The sequence below is a fragment of the Typopeltis vanoorti genome, chromosome 25, assembly GCF_054136105.1.
Source record: "Typopeltis vanoorti isolate ZY-2024b chromosome 25, IOZ_Tvanoo_1.0, whole genome shotgun sequence".
NCBI lineage: Eukaryota > Metazoa > Arthropoda > Arachnida > Uropygi > Thelyphonidae > Typopeltis > Typopeltis vanoorti.
In genome coordinates, this window is record NC_143573.1 from 41,011,688 (window position 1) to 41,036,478 (window position 24,791).

At 37.2% G+C, this 24,791-nt stretch overlaps 1 protein-coding gene and 1 non-coding gene across 5 annotated transcripts in view; both read left to right on the forward strand.

Annotated features, from left to right (window-relative positions):
• The window catches only part of LOC150092682 (condensin-2 complex subunit H2-like), a 266,667-nt gene that overhangs the window by 26,883 nt on the left and 214,993 nt on the right, over positions 1 to 24,791 (forward strand). For all 4 annotated transcript variants that reach the window (XM_090414632.1, XM_090414635.1, XM_090414633.1 and 1 more), the window contains exon 2: positions 6,132 to 6,272. In XM_090414632.1, the coding sequence (XP_090270758.1) occupies positions 6,168 to 6,272 (105 nt within the window). In that variant the 5' untranslated portion in view covers positions 6,132 to 6,167. The remainder of the gene's footprint in view (positions 1 to 6,131; positions 6,273 to 24,791) is intronic.
• On the forward strand, positions 5,924 to 6,028 carry LOC150092683 (U6 spliceosomal RNA). The gene has a single exon (XR_016550545.1). It is a non-coding gene; the product is annotated as a U6 spliceosomal RNA (small nuclear RNA).

A 24,791-nucleotide genomic window follows, 5' to 3' on the forward strand; every position in this document is an offset into this window, starting at 1 on the left:
CAACAGTCTCTTCAAATGCCTGTGCCTTTCTGCATTCAAATGTAATCCATCTCTTGCATACAGCTTTTTTTTTTTTTAGCCCATGCACACGAGGTTGGTTAATCAACCTATATTACATTAGTACAGTTTATGGGTAGTGGGTTGAGAAAGGAGAAACTTGTTTATATTTGATTTAAAAGCTTGTATTTTGTATTCCTTGGGAATTGCATCAGGGGAAAGACTGTTCCATAATACAGCAGATGAAGGAGGAGGAAAAGAAACCTGTTTTGTGGTTTTCAAGGTGTACTGTGAAGGAATGTGGGGCAGCAGCTGCACATGTTCCAACATGTGCAGACTTAGTACTGAGTGAGAGAATTATTGATGCTATTTCATATGAATATTCACTGTGGAAATATTTATAGAATACACATAATGCAGAAACCAAACGTCCATGTAAAAGTGGGAGGAGTTAGTTGGTAAGAGATGGATTATTAATTGCTCTCCTCTGTATTGAGTCAAGCATTTTGAGGGAGCTCTTAGGGAACTCACTCCAAATGTGAGAGCAGTATTCAATAGCTGGGCAGATTTGCAATTTGTATAAGGTTAATAGCTGTTCAGAGGTGAAGTAATGTATTGAGTGAAAGAGAAATCCTAGTATTTAAGAAGATGAGGATGTAACGGTTATTATGTGTTTATGTCAGTAGAGGCTTGATGTCACGGTGATTCCAAGAACTGAAATCTCATCTTGTCTGGAAATTTGAGTGTCATCAAAAATAATACTGGGAGAAAATGGTTCATTTTTGTGAGAAATAAGACAGAACTGGGTTTTACTAGTATCGAAATTGACGAGGTTATCAACCCCATTGGAGGATGACTTGGAGATAGATAAGAATTGATGGTAGTGGTGGTTGATGTTCTTTAGGTTGAGGCAAGTTATGTAGAGTAAGGTTTATCAAACGAAAGGGAGGAGTACAATGTGCTGTCATCTACAAAACTGTGTATTATAGAATGGTGAAAGGATAAGAAACCATTCACCGTCACCATAGTGTGCATCCAGACAGAAAGCTGGCAATTTAACTGCAGAAGTCCTAAAACAGATGAAATGATGGGAGTTTGCTTAGTAAGCCTTTTTGTCTGCCAGATCCAGACAAAAGTTTTGGAGATATCAAGTGCAACCACTTGAGATTCGTCAAACTTCTCCATGGCATTTGTCCAGAGATGGGTGATATATGTGAGTAGATCTCCTGTTGGTCAGCAGCGACCGAATCCAAACTGGTGGTCATTTATTAGCTGGGGGCCTTCGATTTGCGGTAGTGTAGGAGCTAGGAATTGATAGTTCTCTCTATTACCTTAGCTAGGACTGAGGTGAGTGAGATAAGGTGGTAGTTTGATGGCAATGATTTGTCACCCTTTTTGGAATGGGTTGAATATAGGCCAATTACCAGGTTGTAGGAGAGATACCAGTGGAGTAAGAGAGTATATACAGGCAACATATAATAGGAGTCAATTCTGGTGCACAAACCTTCAGGACAATTCAAGGAATACCATCATGGCCAGGAAACTTTGTGTCTAATTTGGAAAATATTTTTCTGATCTCTTTTTAGCAAAAGGATATAGGGGACATTGTATATTGGGCATCTGGAATGGTTGGGGGGGATTTACCATTGTCAGTTATGCGTGCATTAGAGGCAATGTGTGAAGCAAGGAGATTGACTTTTTCTTTGGGTGATGATGCAATAGAGCTATCTGGGTATAATGGGGGGGGGGAATAGTTTTGGGCGAAAGTTATGGCCAATTTAGTGCAAACATTCTTGAGTGTTTGCACTAAAGGAGGATGGAGTTCTTGATATGAGCCAGTTGTGGTATGCTTGATTTTTTATTTGTATAACCTTGGCACATCTTTTGGAGAACCAGGGTTTAGTTAGGGGATGACAGTTCAGAATAGTGGGAATCTATGTTTCCCTGCCAGTAAGGATTACCTCAGTGATACGTTCTGTTCATATCTTCTGACTTCTGTCCTCAAACATATAGAAGACAGCTGTTTTCTATCCTCAAACATACTCCATGCATCCACATATTTCAAACCTCTTTTACTGTACATTCTGCTTATCATCGCATTCATCACCTGCATTCTGCATTATCGTACTGAGGTAACACATTCACTATCTTTTCTCAGACATATTTCTGCTGCTCTGTCTCTAACATCAGCCTCAAATCTCACAGTACCTCTCAGGTCATTCGTCCCAACCATTACTGTCATCTCCTTTACACTTTCACCCCTCTTCACTGCCATTGCCACACTCTCTATCATTCATTCCACCAGGCAAGTGCTCTTCTGGCATTCTACTCTAAACACTGAATCATTGAATCTCCATATATGACATTCCAAACAGATTCATTCATCCTCCTCTCGCTGGCATCAGGGATGCCAGTGAGAGGAGGATGAATTCTCTTACACGTACTCTCATTCCTCTTGAAACCTCTCTATCCTCCCAAGATCTTCATTCACCCTCCTCTATCTCCTTTCTCAGTAGTTCTATTTCTTTCTTCACACATTCTGCTTTGAGTTTACATTCACAGACACACGTTCATGGCCATCAGACAAACCATCTCCATCTGTTAAACTTCAAGGCTAAATTGATATATATATGTCTATAACATTCAAACATTCTCTCCACCCTCCAACAACACTGGTATCCACAAACTGAAAATTTTATCTTTTCTGAAGAACTATATCAGCTGTCGCTAAATCCCAAGATTGAGCCACTTATGTCTCCTGGTGCCTCCCACTGCCTACGTTTCATGCACACATACACATTCGTGTCTTGTATCTGTCACATTTTTAAACAATGAGATGTGTACTTACTGCATGCATAGCAAGCTACAAAATCAACAATGCTATGAATATTGTAGTCTTTAAATGGTGAGGGACTTGGTGTTGTGCTAAAACTGCAGCCACCATGTTTAATACAATCTATACACATGTGTAGATTGCATTAAACTTTATTAAATAGATTGTATTGTGATAATACTGAGACAGTAAAATCCTAACAAAATACCATGCAATCATACAAAAAAACTTGTCAATTTTAATATCACAAACTGAAAAAGCAGTATTGTCATGAAATAAATACAGTAATATTTTTCCTTACTACTAACACTTATTTATTTATTTTTAAAAACAGCTCGTATCATGTGTTGCATCTGTCTTCTCCCTAGCAGTACATATACAGTAAAATCTGCTTATTGTGATTGCGAATAATATTATCAATTGACTTCTTATCAAAATTAGTCGGTTCCAAAACACACCATTTAAAATGAATTAAAAATAATCCGTCTATTATAATCAAAGTTCCAGTTATTGTTATCAAAATCCTTGAATGTTTAGCCTTTTGCATCTCAGAATTAAGAACTTTAAGGGTTGATCAGAAGAAAATTTGACAAAGAACATTTGTCAAAATATGACTTTTGTGTTAACCTTCTTTTTAATCTTATTCTTCCATAAATCTTATTCTTCTATAAATCTTATTCTTCCATAAATCTTATATCTTCCAGGAAAATGCAGGTGGGTATTAATACAGTAGAAATATGATTTTTTAAGTTTATTTTCGTGCTCTCTTTCAATAAGTGAATTTGACTTTTAAGTGCTCGTTAAAACAGTCCTTAGTATTATGGCAGAAGCAAGTAAAAAACGTAAAGATTTATCTTTTCAAGAAAAGTAAAGAATTTTGGAGTGCTATGATAAGTTGCCCAAATTGAGTCAGTGTAGTGTGGCTGTACATTTAAAAATTTCAGAACAACCCTTGTGTAAGATTTTAAAAAACAGATCAAACATTTGAAACTTCAGCTCTTATTAATGAGAACATGGATCAGAAGAGATCAGCATTAAAAATTTGGTTTAGTAATATTCATGAAAAGAATGCTTCAATTAATGGACCTTTGATGCATCAAAAAAGCAGAATGTGCAAAAAAAAATGGGCAAAGAAAATTTTACTGCAACTGATGGATGGTTTAACAGGTGGAAAAAGCAAGAGAATATTGTGAACAAGCATATTCATGGCGAAGGAAAAAAGTGCTGATTTTTTTATCAGCTGATGTGTGGATTAAGACCGAATGGCCAAAAATTATTGCTGAATATTCTCTCCAGGATATTTACGATGGACGAAACAGGACTCTATTTTCGTGTAATGCCTGAGCATAATTATTTGTTTTAAAATAAAAGTACTAAAGGATTTAAATCTTCAAAAGAGCGAGCGGCAGTTCTTTGTTTGCTAATATGAAAGTTGAGAAACCAGAGCTCCTAGTGATTGAAAAAAGTAAAAATCCTCGATGTTTTAAAGGTGTCATAAGTTTGCCTGTGGACTACTGCAAATGCTTGGATGGCTAGTGCAAATACTTGGATGAGTCTTTGGACTCACTGGAGGTGTTACGTAATAATATGTACATTATGTAATAATAATGACTAATTCCATTTTTTACAATTTGTTAGTTAAGTGGGATCTTAAATTAAAGCAAAAAATTGTCTTGTTAGTAGACAACTGCACTGCAACCACAAACAATTTATCATTAAAGAACATCAAAGTAATCTTCTTGCTTTTGAACACTACATTGTTAATTCAATCATGTTACCAAGGTATCATGTGAGCTTTTAAAGCTTATTATCGCAGGGAAGGTCATGCAAGAATTATACCTGAACTTGATAATATTATTATGTGACACCTCCAGGGAGTCCAAGGACTCATCGAGGGAGGGCATCTACTCTACGCCTCTGTCTCCACCACTCAATCCACCAACTACACTAACTCCATCTACCACCCATTACCACCACCACTAGTATTTTTACAGACAATCGCAAACATCCATGCCCACCCCAGGATTCGAACCCGCAGCCTTTTGACTGGAGAGCAGATAAGCTTAACACTCGGCCAACCAGGCTGGCAAAAGAACAATCTGATGCAAGTGTGATTGCAAAAAAAGATTTCCCTTCTTGATACATTGCATTTGGTAGCAATGTCATGGAAGCAAGTCTCAGGGAAGACTATTGAAAACTGCTTCCAAATGGGTGGATTTTTTAAAACAAACTCTGAAACTCCTTCTTCCAAAGAATTTGAATAGCTTACAAATGAAATTTTTGATAAAACCCCAGATGCTATGTCAAAAGAAGAATTTGAAAATTGGTTGGATATTGATAACAACATTGAAGTGGTGGCTACAATGACAGTGTCAGAAATGTCAAGCTGCTTCGGATGAGAACTTTAAACTAGTAGAAAAAAGTGAACCTAATACAAGTATAGAAGAACAAATTTTAGAAGCTCCTCCAACCACTGCCCAGATGCAAGAAGCTCTACGAATACTTCGTTGCATGTACAGTATAGAGCAACAAACTTCGAAAGGCATTATGAGTATGAGCAATTTATTCATGAACTACTATATTCAAACACATGACATCATAACACAGCATTTTTAATAAGCAACAACATTAATTTTATGTTGTTGCTTATTAAAAAGTTGTTTATAATAATAAATTGAAATAAATGATGCAATTTTTTATATCCTTTGCTTAATGTTGTTGTTGTTGTCTTGTCCTTTGAAGAGTCCTAGATGCTTCTAGTGTGCTCCCCGCACTGCCCCGGCCATGTCGATGATCCTGCTTGCACAGAGCTGCCGTTCAGGACTAGGATCCACTTCCCACAAGGCCACTGCAATTGCTGGACAGGCAAAGATGTGAGTGGGTGTCAGTTCAGTATTGGGGCAGTTGACTCTTCATTAGAAAATTGGATGCCGTTGCCATGTTAGTCACCTTGAAATCGGACCATAAGAAATTTGGTCAAGCGCTTCAAGGGTCCGGGGGGGGGGGAGTCGCGAGGAGGTGTGATCGGACTTCTTCCCCCATCCTTTGCTTAATGTTATTGTTATTGAAAAGTGACTGTTCTAAAGTGATCACAATAAGCAGCTTAAACTCTACTAAAATTGGAATGATACAGAAAAGATTAGCACGGTTCCTCTGTGCAAGGATGATATGTAAAATAATGATGTGTTCCACATTTTATGATATATGAATAAAGAACTGACATGAAATCATTAGTTATATATTATATGTGTACTGCACACAAATATCTATATGTGTATATCTTGCTTTCTTTTTATGATAGTTATTTGAATATTATCTGTGAAGTTCTGAACTGACAATGGATATAGAAACCATGCTGAGTGAATTATTGAATCCAGTTCGAGATTTAAACAAAAATTGGGAAATTGATATTGCAGCCTTTTTGGAGCAGTATTTAGCAAAGGTATTTTTATTTTGAAATATAAACTGAATATTAATCAATTTCATACTTGCATTATGTTAGACTTTGAATTCTCTTAATTCTTTGTGAAAATCATCTTGTTGATAAGAGTTGTGCTTAAATAGATTTACTTTAATATATATATATACACACACGTGGTGAAATGAAAGTCCTGCTGTCAATAGAAAGCAAAAAAGAGTAGTTTTTTTTTTTTTTTTAATACTTTGTTCATTTCTCTTCTTTGCATCTCTACTCTATATTTTAAATAGTCAGCTACATTTTGCAATTTTGCTTTACTAATATTTTAAATATTAAAATTGCTGGAAGTTTTGACTTGTCCTGACTAGTGGCACAAGAAAACAAGCAAATGAAATAAATTATGGCTTTGGAGTTGCAGACATAAAACAAAAATGTTGTGTGTTTTCCTTCAACCATGTGGTTGGTGGGATAGCAATGCTACTTGACTAATGAATTATTATAGAACTGGGTGGTTTCCTCATTCCATTCCTTATCCAATAGTATTCTGTGTCTATAGATATACATGTTCATGGAGCCATTTTGCCTGTTTTGAGGTATGAAAAACTTGAGTTTCTGGAAGAAAAACCCTTCACTTACATATGAGACTGGCTATATACCTTTGCTTGAAAAGTGATGATAAAGGTTCTTCACACCATAAACACGATTTGAACCTAGGTGTTTACAACCGAAGGGCTCTAAATTAAAGTGCCAAGAAATTATATTTTTGGTTTCCTCCTTTATCCAAGTGTAAGCAAACAAAGTTTGTGCGTAAAGTCACTTCATGACTGAGCTACTTGTATACAGAGGCTAATGACTTCACATTAATTGCCTTAGTATCCCATGATGCAACACACATATCCTTACAGACAATTATAATGCTATGCATCATGGGAAGGACCACTACCCAGACCGGTTATGACCAAGTGAAAAAAAAAACTTTCAACAAAGGACTCTGTTGAAACTGACTGAGCTGCAGAGGCTCATGATTTTGTTATGATTTGCGATTTTTATTTATTGTTTCCAGACAATTTTTTTTAACCATTAGGAGGGTATAAATTTATTTCCTAACATTTATTGTATGTTTTCATAAATAAGTGATGATAACAGCAGTGGAAGATAATATTTAGTGAGTAGTAATTGTGACTGGGATTGTAATTGCATATTTATCAAGGCATAATAGGAAATGCCTCTATTTGAATTTTTTTCTGTGAACCAGCCATATACATAAAATTAATACATAAGAATCAACAGACAAATTGCCTCTTGACAATAGGTGTCTTATCATAATACTGAAATATCCATCTAAATTATGGATATTTTGTCCACTCGGTTGACCAAGTAGTTAACCCACTTGTTCTCCAACTGGCAGACTGCAGGTTCAAATTCCACCATGTGGGCATGGATGTTTGTGATTGCTTTTAAGTGGGAGATGAATTTCATCACCCAGTATGAGATCACTATCCTGTTTGTTAGGAACATGAAATGGCTTAAACTTCTGTGTTTGGGCTTTGAAGCAGAGTTTCCAGACTGTGTGTAAAATAAATAAAATTTAAAAAAGAAAAAATTGACCACCCACAGTACAGGTAACCCTCATACAACGCGGTTTCAATATAACACGTTCTACAAATTGTAGTAACCCTTGTTCAGTGCGGTACTTATACAACTCAATCTTGATATAATGCAGTCTACAAATTGTAGTAAACCTTTATCTTTTCATGTATTTTTCACCATGGCGACTTTAAAAAAAAATCAAATTTTATCTTCGTTAAATTTGCGTCTGCTCGTATCGCACATGCAGTTATAAATAGTGAATTTATATTAAGGGAAATACCCTTTAGCATGCATGTACATCAATTGTTTGCTGTATAAAGTGTTTATGTTGAAAATTGTTTTCGTTTTCTGCCAGGAAAGCACATTAAAAATCATAAGTGCAGTAATCTCAAGTTGAGCACTTTATTTTCTGGTGAGTTACATACAATATATAATGCTTTTTTTTTTTGTAAAAAAAATTATTTTTATAGTAATGGCCATTTAGAGGGCTTTTGTGATATGGTTAAAAACGAAATTAGTGAATTAATTGATGGGGAAAGATTTAAATGAAGAAAAACTGGTACAATTAATAGATGACGTCGAACCAAATGGTGGGGAAAGTTCTGCTGAAGATTTTGATGAATCTGTTAAAGAATTCAGTTTAAAGAAATTAGCAAAAGGATTTTACTTGGCTAGAAAGTTAGAAGTTATTTTACGGATAATGATCCCTCAATGGAACGCTCCAGAAAATTCACTAGGCAATTGGATATTTGTTTAGCTCCATATTATGAACTTAATAAAAAAATTGCAGCATATTAAGGTCTTATTACTGCCTTCTTGATAACTAAACCAGCCGAAGTATGCAATGAAAATTATACAAATGATGTCCAAGAGATTTCAAGTGATGACATCGTCTGGACAGTCGTAAATAAAGAACATCTACAAAATGCTATTTTTGAAGATAGTGATGATGATTAAAATATGCACTTTATTTTATTTTGGCTAAAACATTTGTTCATTACGTGCAATGAACTTTACATGCAATTTGTAATTTTTATAAGTTTATACTATGTATTTTGCTTCATAGTTTATATGTTTTCTTAACTTACATGAATTACCTGAATTAAATAAAAATATACTTTTGCTGGATATGTCATTGTTGTTTATATAATTAAAAAAAAGATTTCAGAACATAACCCTACTTTTTCTATGTGATCTGAGTCTCGCATAACGCAATTTATACAACACGGCATTTCTATGGAACCTAACATCTGTGTTATACGAGGGTTACCTGTATTAGTCTACCACTGGTTTCCAACTTTTCGTGGATGTGGGAGTGATATAAAATAAAGATAACCAACCTAGAGAGACCCATCCATCTATTTATTTGACAGCATCAGATGCTATATGGTAACTCGCTTGATGTGCCACACCAGTCCTTGCCAGGTGCTCTTGTTGTATGCCTTTTTGAAGTCTTCAACTCTCCAAAGGTCAGTTACTCCAGACACACCATCCATCCATTTCATTGACTTCTATCTCTTCCTCTTTTTTATGGCAACATTACCTTTTATTACTGTTTTGAGAAATCATCCATTCATCCATCTATTACTATTTTGAGAACTCCTTCCATCCTTTCAATGTGTCCAAAGTATTACAACTTTCTACTGTCAGTATCCTGAAGGAACCTTAAAGTTCTGCTGATCCTTTCTAGCACCCATCCATCCATTTGTCTGCCTTTCAGTATGTGATATCCTCAACAGCCTAGCGATATCTTTCTTCTTCTAGCCCTTTTTATAGCCTTTTATAGTTATTGGCCTACCTTATTTGCCTCCCACTTTCTCTGTTGAATGTTTCCCATTGCAAACATTCTCCAGCCATCTCTGCTAGGTCATCCTTCCATCTTCTCTTTAGTCATCCAGACATTAATCTTCCTTCATATGGATGCCACTGGGTGATTGTCTTTGTCCATCTATGATTCATCTGAACAATATGTCTTGTCCATCTCAATTTTAATTTTAAAATCTCTTCTCCTATATCCAACACTTTTGTTTCCTCTCCTATACCTTCATTCCTTATTTTGTCTTTCAGTTTGATATTTAGTATGGCTATTCTCCACTCAGTTTTTCTCATTTTGTCCAGTATTCGTTTGGTTATTGGCCATGTTTCTGATGTATATGTCATATCTGGGATGATGCATCGGTTGAAAAGTTTAGCTCTTTTTTTCTTAGAGAGATAGAAGAGCTAAATCATCAAAGACAAAGATTAGATGAGTAGCATAGCAGCAATGCTTTATTTTATTTTTTTTCCAATTCATTAATTATAGAAAAACCTTTGATAATGAAATAGTTGCTTTCTCTGATGGTATTTCTTTATTGCACACTTTATTGTCGCCTGAGATAGAACAAACATAGAAATAATATGATGCCCTCCAGGACATTGGGAAGGAAGGAAGGAAGGACAGGTAGTAGACAATAAATAGACAGTAAACGTCCAGTGTAATGAGTGTAGCATATTAGTAAGATGTCTGTTTTTACAAGTGCTTTTTGTATAGGCATTGTACATATAATGTTAACGCATAGGATTCTTTTTTGGTTGTAACAAATCACTCTATTTCATTAATTTTATTAAAACAATTACTTTTGGTTATGTTCTGCAATTCTGTAAGTAATATATCTTCTGAATGAATAAGAATGTCTCTGTGATTTAGCAGGTCTTCAGTTAATTTTTGTATTGTGACCATATTATTATTATTAATATCTTAATATCTGATCTACATTGGAGTCAAAGGGCTAATTGCAGGAGGTCTGTCTATACTCTCTTGTGCCGAAAGATCATCAAACAGTGCCATGAGCCCATTCACAGTTTCTACACTTGCCACACTTTCAGGCAGTGCATTCCACTTACCAATTATTCTTCATGCAAAGAACCTGCTTTTCATTCCTTTACTCACACCCTCCTTATACAGCTTCCGTGGTGGCTTCTAGTTCTACCTGCCTCCCTCCACTCTGTGAAATATTTTCTCTACATTAATCTGGTAACAACTCCTCACCAACTCATATGTCTGTCATAATCCCCTCTTCTTCTATTCACAGTGGCTCTATAAATTGCATTCCCTTAATCTCTCCTTGTATCTGATATTGCAAAGACCTGCTATTAACTTAGTAAACCTTCTCTGGACCTTCTCCAATGCATCCTCATCCCCTGAAAACTCAGTGACCAAATCTGTGCACAGTGGTCCATTTGCTGCCTGATCAAAGCCTTATACAAGGGAACCATAACATCTTTGCTTCTGCATGTCAGTGTCATCTTCATCATTGCCATAAGCTGTTGGTATGTTCTTACAATTTTAGCAATGTGACCTCTGAACTTCAAGTCTCTGTCCACCATCACTCCCAGATCTCTCATCTCCTCCACCTCCAAAATTTCTCCATTAATTGTTTGTATACTCTGCATCCCAACCTTGCACTTTGCAACATTAAATTGATAGTGCCACTTATATGTCATTTGTCTACTCACATAGTCTATTCAGATCCCCCTGCATGACCACAATGTTTGCTCTACTTCTCATAGCCTTTCCTAACTTTGCATCATTGGCAAACAGCTACACATCTCCAGTTAAGCTGGCCTTAATGTCATTAACATACAAGGTAAACATTAATGGTCCAAAAACAAATTCCGTGTCATTACACTAGTGACCTTCCTCTTTTGGGATACCACTCCTCCCCATATATACAACCCGCTGATGCCAGTCCAACAACCAATTAGCTATCCAACTTACTAGTTATCTAATTCAATCTGTTTCAATTTAGCTACCAGCTTGTCGTGTGGTAGTCTTTGAAAAATCCAAGTACACCACTGTATACGCATCTCCTTGATTGAGTGAATTTTTCATCTTGTAATATCTAAGCAGATTGCTGAAGCATGATCTCTCCCCTCCAACAAACCCATGATGACCACCATAAAGAATGCTGCTATTATCAATTCACTTCTAAATCCTAGTCCTCACCAACTTCTCTAATGCCTTAACGACAATAACCCTAGACAAACAGCTTAGCCTATAATTTGTAGCCTTAGTCTTATTCTCTCCCCTTTTGAATTGGAACAATTTTTCCAACCTTTCTTCCTTTGGGTCTCATCCTGTTGCAAGACTCATGTTTAAATAGTGCCAAAGGTGCCATTTAATTCCATAGCGCATATCCTCAAGGGAACCATAACTTCAATTAATAAGGCACCCTATTGTCTTATTAATATCAAGGTTATTTAATTCCTCAAAAATTTCCTGCTCATTCACTACCAGTCTCTTCTTTGCCATATCTTTTACACTCCAGCTTCTCCTCCTAGCATCATCCTCCTATAGTCATTTTTCCTTCTGCTTGCTTAACATCGAAAAAATTCACTAGGATTTTTCTTAGCTTTATTGGCTAACTTCTTCTCGCACTGCACTTTTGCTCCCTTTACCGATTGAGTTACCTTCCTGGCCTAATCTTTGTACTCTTCATGCAACTGATCATTACCAGCATTCACCTTGTGCTCCTTTACAGTGGGTTCTTCCAGATTTCATGCTTAATCTTTTCATTCATCCATTATTTAGTCTTTTCATCTTTCACCTTTCATCTCAGATATCGTTACTGTTAAATAGCTCTTAATCAATTCCCACACAGCATATATATCCTTCCCACCCAACTCTTCTTTCAACACTATAGCTTCCAGTTGTCTCCTAAGCTTTCCATAATCCCAGCCTTGTTGTTCCACATATATCTCTTCTATATAAAATTTCTCGTGTGAATAGCCGCAATCCAGGTGAACACTTCATGATAGCTCTCACCAACAAGGGGAAGATTAAGCACTTCATTCATAATGACATCCTCTGATGATGTAGCCAGATCTAAGACTCTTAACCTCTGTTACATACTGCCTAAGATTGTTGTCCTTTAAAAAGTTGGGAAATTCATTCCCCTTATTCCCTGATGCTATATTTTCATTCCAATCAATATTGCCATTGATTGAAATGGCAAAACTCACCCTTTTCTTGCTCACTAAACTAAGTAGCCCATACATTTCTTTGTCTCCACATTCCCTGGCCTGTAGCAATACCCCACCAAATATTCTATCAACCTCCACTTCACACCATACTACTTCGAAACCACTATCACTTTTTTCTCCTTGTATCTCAACCCTGACATAATTCTCCTGCTGTCATCAGCAGCACTCCTCAACAAATTTCTAAATATAACATAATAAAAGAAACAATATAACCCAACAAGTTTTGTAAGTTGCTAGACTTTCATTATCAGGGATACCAAAACTTATATATTAAAAAACTTAATTACACACAGCAGATATTATCAGAACTTCACAATTAGTATATGCAAACAAATGACCAGATAAAACATATTAATTACTCTATATGCATTGAAACAATGCTAGTTATTGATGTCGCGTCCTGTAGCATGATGCATGTCATATCCCAAGCCTGTGGTTTTTAGCTTGTTGGAAACCAGTGGTACACTAATGGTATGGGTGGGCTAAGGATTTTTTTTTTTCTCTTAAACTTTTATCAAAAATCAAACGACTATGGATCTGAGATGTGATACACATCATGCTACAGAATGTGACAGCAGCAACTAGCATTGTTTATATGTTTAGAAATGTGTTCTCAGTACTGAAAAATATCTTCTAGTCTGGCAGTCTCTTATCACTACTTGCAATACAATATACTAATTGACTTAAAATTAATGAGTGAAATATACTTTTACAGTTTCTGAACCACTCCTTAAATAGCATATCTGACCATTCATTTTTAATACATTACAATATGTTTATTTTTGACTCTTTGTTTTGTTTAGCACAAATGACCGTGACCAGTTTCTTATTTGGTATGCCACCACATTTCTAGTTTCACAGAGCTTCATGGATTTTCCTGAAACAAACTGGTCATTTTTACAGCTGATCACAATGCATTGCCTTTTTCTATGATTTCACATGATTCTAATCACTCTTTTATTTACTGCGCCATTTATTTTAGCATAAAGGCCAGCCTGGCTGGTCGAGTGGTTAGTGCGGGTTCGAATCCCGTCGTGGGCATGGATGTTGTGATTGTCTGTGGAAAAACTAGTGGTGGTGGTTGGCACTAGATGGCATTGGTAGTTTGCGGTCATTTGGTGGAGGCAGAGTTGTAGAGCAGGCGCCTTCCCTCAATGAGTCTTTGGATTCCCTGGAGGTGTCAAATAATAATAATAATTGGTTGGATAGTATCTCTACTCTTTGGTTAACAGTTGTCACTGTGTTTCTGAATGACTTTAGGTAGTTTGCCATTTTCATCACCCATGGTGAGATCGCCATCCTGCTTATTTGAGGCCTAATGATATTTTCATGTTTGGTATCTAGAGCAGGTTTCTGGATTATCTAACCTGTAGTCCACTTTTTGGTACTAATATACACCAAGGCTATTTATGTTAACCATGGTCAGTTTAACTCTCTGGTGGCCCTCAGAGAGTTAACCTGACCATTCAGAGTCATTGAAACTATCCAATTACCATTCCATTCAAGAGTTAGCCTCACATTTAAAGTTAGTGAAACAATTCAATCACCACTCCAACACAAACAAAAAATACCCCACAAAAAAAAAAATGAAAAAATCCAATACTAGAAATGCAGGCACAAGAATAAACACATACCTCTGGCCTGGCCCTTCAGAAGAGCTAATCTAATGCATTCCTGCCTTCCCTACCTCAAAAAAATACACTTTGCTGCCCCCTTCAAAACACCCACCCATCCTACCTGCCACCTCAAAAACACATGCCCATCTCCCCTCCCCCTTCACCTCAAAAAGCATACTTGCCCACCCTTTCCCTCCTCAAAACACATACTCACCTGGCCTCACCACAAAACCTCCTCATCATGTGTGTTATTATTATGTGCAGAAAAATCTTGATATGTTGTTTGCCATTTGCTTTCTTGCTTTTATAAGTGAGGAGTTTTTTCTGTTTTATTAGGTTTATTTTTGTTGTGTGCATTTTTTAATTATGTTGGATTTTTTTTTTTTTTTTGCTATTGGTTTATATGTGTAATGTGATATGTGGCATATTTTGTCCTTTTTTACTTGGTTTATTTCAGTTTTTGAATTTTTTTCTGCACAGTGGTTACTAGTTTTCCACATTGCAGTACATTGGTTTTCTAGTCTTTCATTTGGTCATGCATCATTCGCCAGAGCAACATCACTTCCAGTGAAGTCACCAATGTATATCCCACTGGATCACGTGCTTTTACTTGTCTCCACTATTGGGAAGCAAAAAACTTAAAAACTTGATCAAAAACTTGAAATGTGGAAGGGTAGCTGGAGTAGATGATATTCAACCACAAGATATACAACCTTCTGACAAAGTTTTGGCCCTGGGCAGAAGGTCGAATTCTAGATGATTGGAGTATTGCTCTCATAGTTCTCCCTATTAAAAAAAAAAACGAATGTGATAATTACAGAGGAATTTCTCTACTAAGTGTTCCAGGTAAGATTTATGAAAGCATACTTGAAAAGAGGTTGAGAAAAATGGTGGAAGAAAAACTCAGAGAAGAACAAGCTGGGTTCAGGTGAAATTATACCAAATAGCTGAGAAATCAGGGGAATATGACAGGGACCTATACTTAAGTTTTCTAGATCTGGAAAAGGCATATAACAAGGTGCTCAGGGATAAACTTTTCAAAACAACTACATTTATATGGGATAAATAGAACATTATACAAATCAACATATAATCTGTATTTAAGTTGTAAATTAGCAGTTAGAACTGAAGGAGCAGGAAGATGATTTGATGTAAAATCAGGTGTAAGTCATGGATGCACATTATATTATACATTATACACACTCCTACACATCATGTATGTGAATCACAGTATAAAAGAATGTGGCATTAAACCTGATATCAAAATTAGTGATGTTAATCTCAGCTCTTTACTTTATGCAGATCATGTTATTTTTCTAAATAAATCCTGTAAAGTCAGTAAGATTTTCTGACTAAATTGAATAGCCGTCTTAATAAATTTGATATGAAAATCAGTAATAAAAAATACAAAGACAGTGCAATTAAAGGTAGAAACATTGGAAACAACAACTGTATTCTGGAAGGAGAACCTATACAACAAGAAAAACATTTCATTTATTTAGGCACAATTTTTCCGAAGGTTTATGATGGATCCCAACTCTGAAATCCATCATAAACCAAATTTATGATGGATCTCAGAGTTGGGTTAGAAATAAGACACTTGATCAAAGATCATACACTACATATATGAGAGTTCTGTGAAAGATTAGGGGAGTGAACAGATGGCATCAGTTGCAGAATCATATCAAAAATGAAGACATTAGGAAGGAACTTGCCATTGTTTGCATTCAAGAATGAATGAGCAGATCTAATCTAAGGTAGAATGGGGAGGAAATATTAGCAAAACTTCTTGTCATCTTGACATCAAATGTTTGATGTCAAGATGACAAGAAGAATATGCAGAGGAAGACCAAATCTAGGTGGATTGATTCAGGCAGAAGTGCTATAGAAGAACAAAATAGTAGATATAATATTGGAGTGCCGATAAGTAATTTGTAGGAAAATTGTTGATAGGTGATTATTAATAATGTAAACTTAATCATGTAGTGCTTTCATAGTAGCCTGAATATCCCTTGAAGGTACACATCAGGAAATTATCAACTTGTGATGTTTTTAGTAGTCTCTTGTAACACTCATCTCAAAAGCAATTAGGATTTTTTTTTTCCACTCTTCTTTAAGTTCTAAGGTTCACATCCATAAGTAACTACAGAAAACGCAGTTGCATCCAAAATCCTCAGCTTTGTTCCTGTAGTGAAAGAACTATCCTTCTTAGATAAGTCTCTGACTATTGTCTTAACTATTCTTAATCTTCTGATGTGTTCTGAACAGCACTTCTTCGCATTGATGATGGATCCAAGATATTTCTCATCATCAAATTTCTGATACATACCCTCAGGATGCATGTGCAGGATGCTAGTACTACATGAAAAAGTTATACTATTACTAACTTCTGATAAACAATTTTTCTCCAAATTAATTTGTTATCTGTCAAGAATGTGTGAGTAGATCTAATCTAAGGTAGAATGAAGAGGAAAGATTAGCAATATTTCATTATCAGATCTTATATTTCTATCTTCTAAGGCAATTTATACAGTATCAATCCACCTACATATTGGTCTTCCTCTGTGTCTTTTCCTTCTATTTAGGATGCAGTTAATGTTTTCGATGTTTCTTATTTTATCATCTTTGTCTTTTTATTGCTGATTTTATTAGTCAAGGAACTTGCAAACTACTGGATTTATTCAGAAATACAACATCTGCATAAAGTAGAGAGCTGAGATTAACAAGAATTTGATATCAGATTTAATATCACTTCATAATGTAGTCCATATAGATAATGAATAATATTAGAGATAATGTGCACTCTTGTCGCATACTTTATTTACCAGCATGCAATCTTCCTACAACTCCTTCAATTCTAACTGCTGACTTATAAATAGAGATTATGTATTGCTTGATATAATATCCCATTTATACCATATAACTGGTAATTTGAAGAGCTTTCCTCTTGTCACCTGTCATATGCCTTTTCCAGATTCATGAAAGTTTTTTATTTTGTGGTTTATACACAAAAGGCCACAAAGACCTATAGCACACTAGTGCTTTGGGTGTGGGCAAGAGGAATAGAAGAAAGGAAGAGTCTGTTCACATTTTGCTTGAACAGCTGAGGGTTGTAATCTTTGGGTGAGACTGTTCCAAAGAACAGAAATAGATGGATTAAAAGAGAAGGCAGTGAAGTTAATTTGGTGAGTTTTAAGATGGACTGTAAAAGGGTCTTGGTTAGCATGGCTCTTGTTTCAATGATTTTGGAGGAAAGTGGAGGAATAATAGTGACTAATTCAGCAGAACACTAGCCATGAAAGTATCTATAGAAGAAGCACAAGGCAGAAACCGAACATCTGTGAGAGAGGGATTAAGTGAATCTGTGAGAGAGGATCATTAATTAGCCAGATTGTCCTCTTCTGTATAGAGTTGAGCATTCTTAGAGAGGATTTTGGTGCACCATCTCAAATTTGGGAGCAATATTCCATGGCTGAGTGGATTTGGGCTTTATATAGAGTTAGTAGGTGTGAGGTAGTGACTTGTGCAAAAAAGTACACCAAGTTTTTTGGTGGCTGCAGAAGTTATGGTTGAAATATGGTTGTGCCAGGAAAGTCAGTCCAAGAAGAGAAATCTGATCTCTTTGGATATCTCAGTATCACTGAGGGTAAGAGGGAGGAATGCGATCTCTTTCTTGCCAGAGATCAGACAGAACTGAGTGGCACTGAAGTTTACAACGTCATTATTGCTCCATTGGGATATATCTAGAAGATCTGAGTTCAGGTTCCTGGCTATGGTGGATCTTGAGGATACTTCTAATACTTGAGCACTAACAGGTTTGTCAAATGAAAAGGAGGAATGGTGTGTACTGTTATTAGCAAAGCTACGGATAGGATTGGAAGTCTGTGAGAGCAGGCCATTTATATACAAGAAGAAGAAGTGGGTGAAAGAACAGAACCCTGGGGTACTCTTTCAGTGGTTGGGAAATCTGAGGAGAGTAAACTGTCCACCATGACAGGTAGTGAGCAACCAGTGAGAGAGTTGGCAAGCCAGTTGCAGATGAGAAAGGCAGACCATAGTATGGCAATTTGGTGAGTAGGTCCCTCTGCCAAACCCAATCAAATGCCTTTGAAATGTCGTGGGCAACCACATGAGTTTCTTCAAATTTCTCTTTTGGTGGTGAAAGCAAGAACAGCTTTAGATCATGAGTAGCAGAATCCATACTTCAATAATTTTCGAGAGAACAGAAGTGAGAGCAATTGGATGATAGTTCATTGGTTGACTTTTATCACCTTTATTGGGATTGGCTGGATTTGGACCTGTTCCATGTTGTAGAGTAGATGCTGGTTGAATAGGATGGATTGAAGAGGAGATACAGGATAGGTGTTAGTTCTAGAACACAATTTTTTTTAACACAATAGGTGGGATACCATCAGGACCAGATGCCTTATTTGTGTTCAGATTGTTAAGGATTATTTGGATTTCTTTTTGTTGGGAGACATGAAGGGAGCCATTCTTTGTAGAGTGGAGAGAACTTTGCTCAGGTTATCAATGCAGGAATTGGAAGAGAAGAGTGATGCAAGTAAGTTGACCTTGTCTTTTGGTTTGGTGACTACAGTACCATCTGGATGTTGGGAGTGGTGGAAACCTAGGTGGGCAGAAGTACCAATGGCCTTGGCAAGGGACCAGAAGGAGTGCAAACTTGCCTCCTGCCCATTTGGGCAGGAGGAAAGTTTGCAGCATTTGGCCCTTTCAAAGTATGATTTGCACTTGGTGATGATTCTTTTACAACAGTTGTGGGCTGCAGTATAGGCAGAGAGGTCAGCTAGAGTTTTGGTCCTGGACCAGTTGTGGTAAGCAAAGTTTTCTCTTTTACAGCATTGGCACACTTTTTTGAGAACCAAGGCTAAGATGGTGGTTGAGCGTTAGAACTGGAATAGGGGATGAAAGCTTTCATTCCTGTGAGGATGTCTGCTATTTGATCTGAGCAGGTGTTTGGATCAGAAGAACTGAAGCAGTAATCAAACCATGGGAAGAAGAAGGAATAGAAGTCATGAAGGTCCTCCCAGTTGATACCCTTTAGTGTCCAAGGACATGATTCTGTGAACTAGTGGGTGAACGTTGTTCTGTGACAAAAAAAGACTTGTCTGAGGTTATGGTCTGAGTTTCCAAGAGGAGAACTGACAAGCACAGTATGCCTGGAAGAGGAGCTTGTTAGAAAGAGGTCAATTAAGTTGGCAAATTGGAAGGGGTCGTCTGGTATTCTGGTGGGAAGATTGATGATCTGAGCTAGGTCATTGTTGATGGTGAACACTTCAGCATCCCTGCCAGCTTGATTGATGAAACCAGAGAAGGGGGAGCCAATATGAGCTGTGGACATTGGAGTCCCCCCTACCTCACTATTGGGGTACTTAAATACAAATCCTTCTTTTATTTCCTAGATTTCGGAACTATTTGTCATTAAGTGAAAATTTGATCCTTACAACCTCTATTTGGTCTAAACCCAGCTTGTTCTTCATTAATCTTCCACAATTTTTATTAGCCATTTCTGAAATTTACTTGCCCCAGATATATGTGTGTGTGTGGGGGGTCTGGAAAGTTTTGTTAAATACCTAGAACAAAAATAATATTAAAGCAATTGATAACCACAAGAAATAACATATCTTACAACCCTTTAACCCCCCTATGTTTTATGAAATTGTAATCATTTGTTATTTTTCTTTTAGGATATATAATCACTATTATTATTATTCAGGCCTCCATGGAGTCAAAACACTCATCGTGGGAGGTCCTTTCTAAGAAACACAAGTCTATCAAGACTCATCAAGGGAGGTCCCTCCTAGGAAACACAAATCTATCATACCACTCCTTAAATGCATTGACCGTTCTTGCTCTCACCACTCCATCAGGTAATGCATTTCATGGTTTAACCATCCTCCATGCAAAGAAACCACTCCTCACCCTCTTTCTCACAGTTTCCTTTTGTAACTTCCGGGGATGGCCGCTTGTCATGACTCCTTCCCGCTGTTCAACCAAGCGAAAGAACTCCCCAGTGTCAACCCTGTAATCACCTCTCAACAGTTTAAAAGTCGCAATCATATCACCCCTCCTTCTTCTATCCACCAAACTCTGCAGTCTACACTCCCTCAGCCGATCCTCATAACTAACATTGTACAGTCCCGACACCATCTTTGTTATCCTTTGTACCCTTTCCACAGTTAATTTATCCCCTTCAAATCCTGGTGACCAGATCTGAGAACAATAGTCTAAGTGTGGTCTGATCAGAGTCTTATACAACGGAATGATAACCATTTTATCTCTACAGGTCAGTGTCCTTCTCATAATTGCAGCAATCCTATGTGTTACCTTCACCAACTTTGCAATATGTCCCCTAAATTTCAGGTTTCTATCAATCATCAACCCCAGATCTCTTGTCTCTCCTACTTTCTCCAATTTAACTCATCCCATAGAGTATGCAGCATCCCATTGATGTGTCCCAAACCTCAAGACCTTACATTTTGCTGCATTAAACCAAAACCCCCATTCATTTGCCCATCTATCTAGCTTATTCAAATCCTCTTGCAGGGCTACCACATCTGCACTATTACTAATAACCCTTCCCAGCTTCGCATCATCTGCAAACAACTGAATATCCCCTTGCAATCCACGGACAATGTCATTGATATAAAGGTTAAACAATATAGGTCCCAGTACTGAGTCCTGTGGAACCTCACTTGCAACCTTCTGCCACTTTGATATTGCTCCACCATACACAACTCTCTGATACCTATCGGACAGCAAATCCTGAATCCAGTTGACCAATCTGACATCCAGACCCAAGTGCTGCAACTTGAATATCAGCTTATCATGTGGCACCCTGTCAGATGCCTTTGCTAAGTCTAGGAAAATGGCAGTATATGCCTTTCCTTCATCTAATGCTCTTGTCACTTTATCATAAAAGGCTAGCATATTGCTAAAACAAGAGCACCCCTTCACAAATCCATGTTGACTCTCACTAATAACATTACCCTCATCTGTCCAATGCTGTATATGGTCCATCACTACTTTCTCCAAGATCTTAGTAACTACTGATGACACACACACAAACTGGCCTATAATTAGACACTTCCAGTCTACTACTGCCCTTATGCAAAGGCACTATCTTACCTTCCTTCCATTCCATGGGCACCTTTTCTGCAGCCAGACTTTCATTGAAAAGCCAGGTCAAGGGCACTGTCAGTTCCTTAGCACATTCTCTCAAAACTCATGGTGAAATACCATCCAGTCCCACAGCTTTACTAACATCCAGTGTACTCACTATGTGGAACACACTCTGCTCCTGCACCTCTAAACCACGAACCTGCTCTATCCCTTTAGTATTCAAATTGACTCCTCCAGGATGAAATACTCCAATAAAGTGTTCATTGAACAATTCCACTATGTCCTCTGCATCAGTCACTCTATTCCCATTTTTATCCCACAATGTCATTCTTCCACAGTCATTTCTCCTCCTACTGGCCACATAGCTAAAAAATTCCCTAGGATTTTCCTTGGATCTAAGGGCCAATCTTTTCTCATATTCCAGTTTCGCCTTCCTTACCATACTAGTCACTCTTCTGGCCTGTCTTATATTCTTCATGCATCTTCTCTTCACCTGTCTCCTTATATCTCTTCCATAGCCTCTTTTTCTCATGTAGCTCCTCTTTAATATTGTTTGTCATCCACTTTACTCCAAATTGTGTCCTGTTTTTCATTCATGGAATACAGCTTACCATTGCTGCTAACAAATATTCCTTCACAATTTCCAAAGCACTAATGATATACCGGCCTTCCAATTCCTCCCTCCACGAAACTTCCCCAAGTTGACGTTTAAGACTATTATAATCACCTGCTTTATAATTCCACATACTTTCCCGTCTCTTTGATACTCCTGCATGTCTATTCATTTTCCAAGTCAAAACCACATGGTCACTCTCTCCAACTGGTGGGAGAAATGTCAGCTCTTTGGATGCTATAACCAAATCCAAAACGCTTGAACCTCTTGTTCCCTCTGTTACATGTTGACTAAGACATTTGTCCCTCAAGAATTCTAGAAATTCCATTCCCTTATTGCTACATGCCTCTTCCTTTCCCCAGTATGTACTGCTGTAGTTAAAATCTCCCATAACAATCTTTCTTCTTGTACTTGCCACGCACAACTGTCTCAACATCTCCTGGTTCCCACCCTCTCTGCTCTTTGGTCTGTAGCAACACCCCACTAAATATCCTGTCTTGCCCAACACCACCTCACACCATATGCTTTCAAAATCATTAGTGTCACAGTCTTCCAAAGCCTCCACTCTTACAGGACATAGGTCGTCACTTATCATAAGCAGTACTCCACCACCACGCTTTCCCTTCCTATCCTGCCGAAAAATGCTGTATCCAGCAACTTTTATTCCTGTTATTATATCCTCTTCTGTCAACCACGTCTCTATGATCCCAATTATCTTTGGCCAGGCTGATGCTATCAGTGCCACCAATTCCTCTCTCTTATTCCGAATACTCCTGGCATTGGTATAAAGCATAAACATGCCATTGTTTCTATACACAGTGTTGTGTCCTGAATAAACTAATAAAGAGGATTTAACATGAATTATTCAGGAACAACTTTATTTAAATATAGGCAGAGAATGTGGTTTGTTGGCTATATACTGGAAAGGTAATTTTTTGTATATAACACTAAATTAGAAGTAAGAAATTGTATAAGAAATGAAAGGAAATTGTAAGACCTAACCTGTTGTGCATAAGGGTCAGATAAAGAAATTAATTAAAGTGTTAAATTTATTGAAGAACTCCATTTCTTGTGTTATAAGGTAGCAAAACCTGTAAGCCAGAGTCCAAGGGTCACCTTTTGACTGTCCAGTGTTACGTATACTGGGGAGGGAGGTAGAGAAGTTATGAGAAAGAGAAACCAGAGCGCTTTCCAAGAAAAACACAACAAGCACACGTGCGATGTAATAGAGGGAGCTTGACGTCGTGACGTAAACCCACGCGACCACGTTGGTGGGCATCGTAATAGCCGAGAAGAGAAAGAAAACAAAAAGGTCAAGCAACCCCCACTCGAGGCTTTTTGGTTCCGGTTTCCTGATCGCTCGGACGTGGGTCCAGTCCGCACCTACCGAGAAGTTCCAGGTGGTCATGGGAGGTATGAGGCATCTGTCGTAGTGTACCAAGTAGGGCTAGCTATTTCCTTGGACTAGGATAGCTGTGTTAGGTCGTGCGACGGAAGAACCAATTAGATGCTGTGCGTTCTGGCTAAGCTCCTGAGCCATATCGTCCTTCCCATGGAGAATCCGGCCATACAGTTTGTAGTAGGTGACCAGACGGATAGCAGACTGAGAAGAAGCCTTGATGTTCTAGACAAGGCAGAAGAAAGCACTGAGTGTCATTCCAGAGACGGTAACGTAGACTCTTGTGATATATTTTTCAGTTGAGGAATTGTGTGCTTTCTAGAGAACAAATTTGTGTAGTGGACTTATTTCATGGAACTTTAAGATACTGTCTACAACTTGGCATAGGTCCATTTTGTTTGAGAACTGTCTGCCTAGAAAGGCCATGTTTATTCTGTATGAATTAGTAGTAATGTGTTAGATAATATAACTAGTGACCACATGAGTGTAGAAAGTGTGATAAGTGTTAATGAGATAATGTTAAGTTGCACATAGAGGTGGTCCAAGTAAGTTTGTTCATGTATTTGTTTAGTGGTATTGAACCAAAGATCTTACTTGAGAATGATTCAGATTACTTAGTAGTAATGCTTACTTGTATAATTTCTTTTATTAATAAATATGTTTCTTATGTTTCTGATCTGATTTAGTATATGAATTCAAACAGCCACTCATAAAAATTACTATTGAACTTAGTGGGAAGAACCCACATGTATGATTAAACAAAGTGGACCACGACTGCATGTAAGAATTTAGTGAACTGAGATTAGATTTTATTATAGTTTAATTATTGTGTATCATTCTGAGAGAGCCATCCTGGATAAGAGTCTCATCTATCCTTGGTATTGGCTGGCGCAGTTAAAATATAAATTTGTCAATGCTTATCGGGTGGACAGTCTCAGAAGATATGTTAATGGTCACGTCCCATACAAGGACAAAGCCCTAAACATTAAGTAACCTGCATGTGGTTAAACTATAGAGAGGCTAAAGAACTGCTTGTTTAAAAAGGGGAGAGATTTAAGCAAAAGAAACGAAATAAGTATAGAATAAAGTTTAAAAGGAAAGATATATACGGGAATAAAAGATTAAATTAAATAAGAATTAAAGATCAAATAAATAAGGAGAAG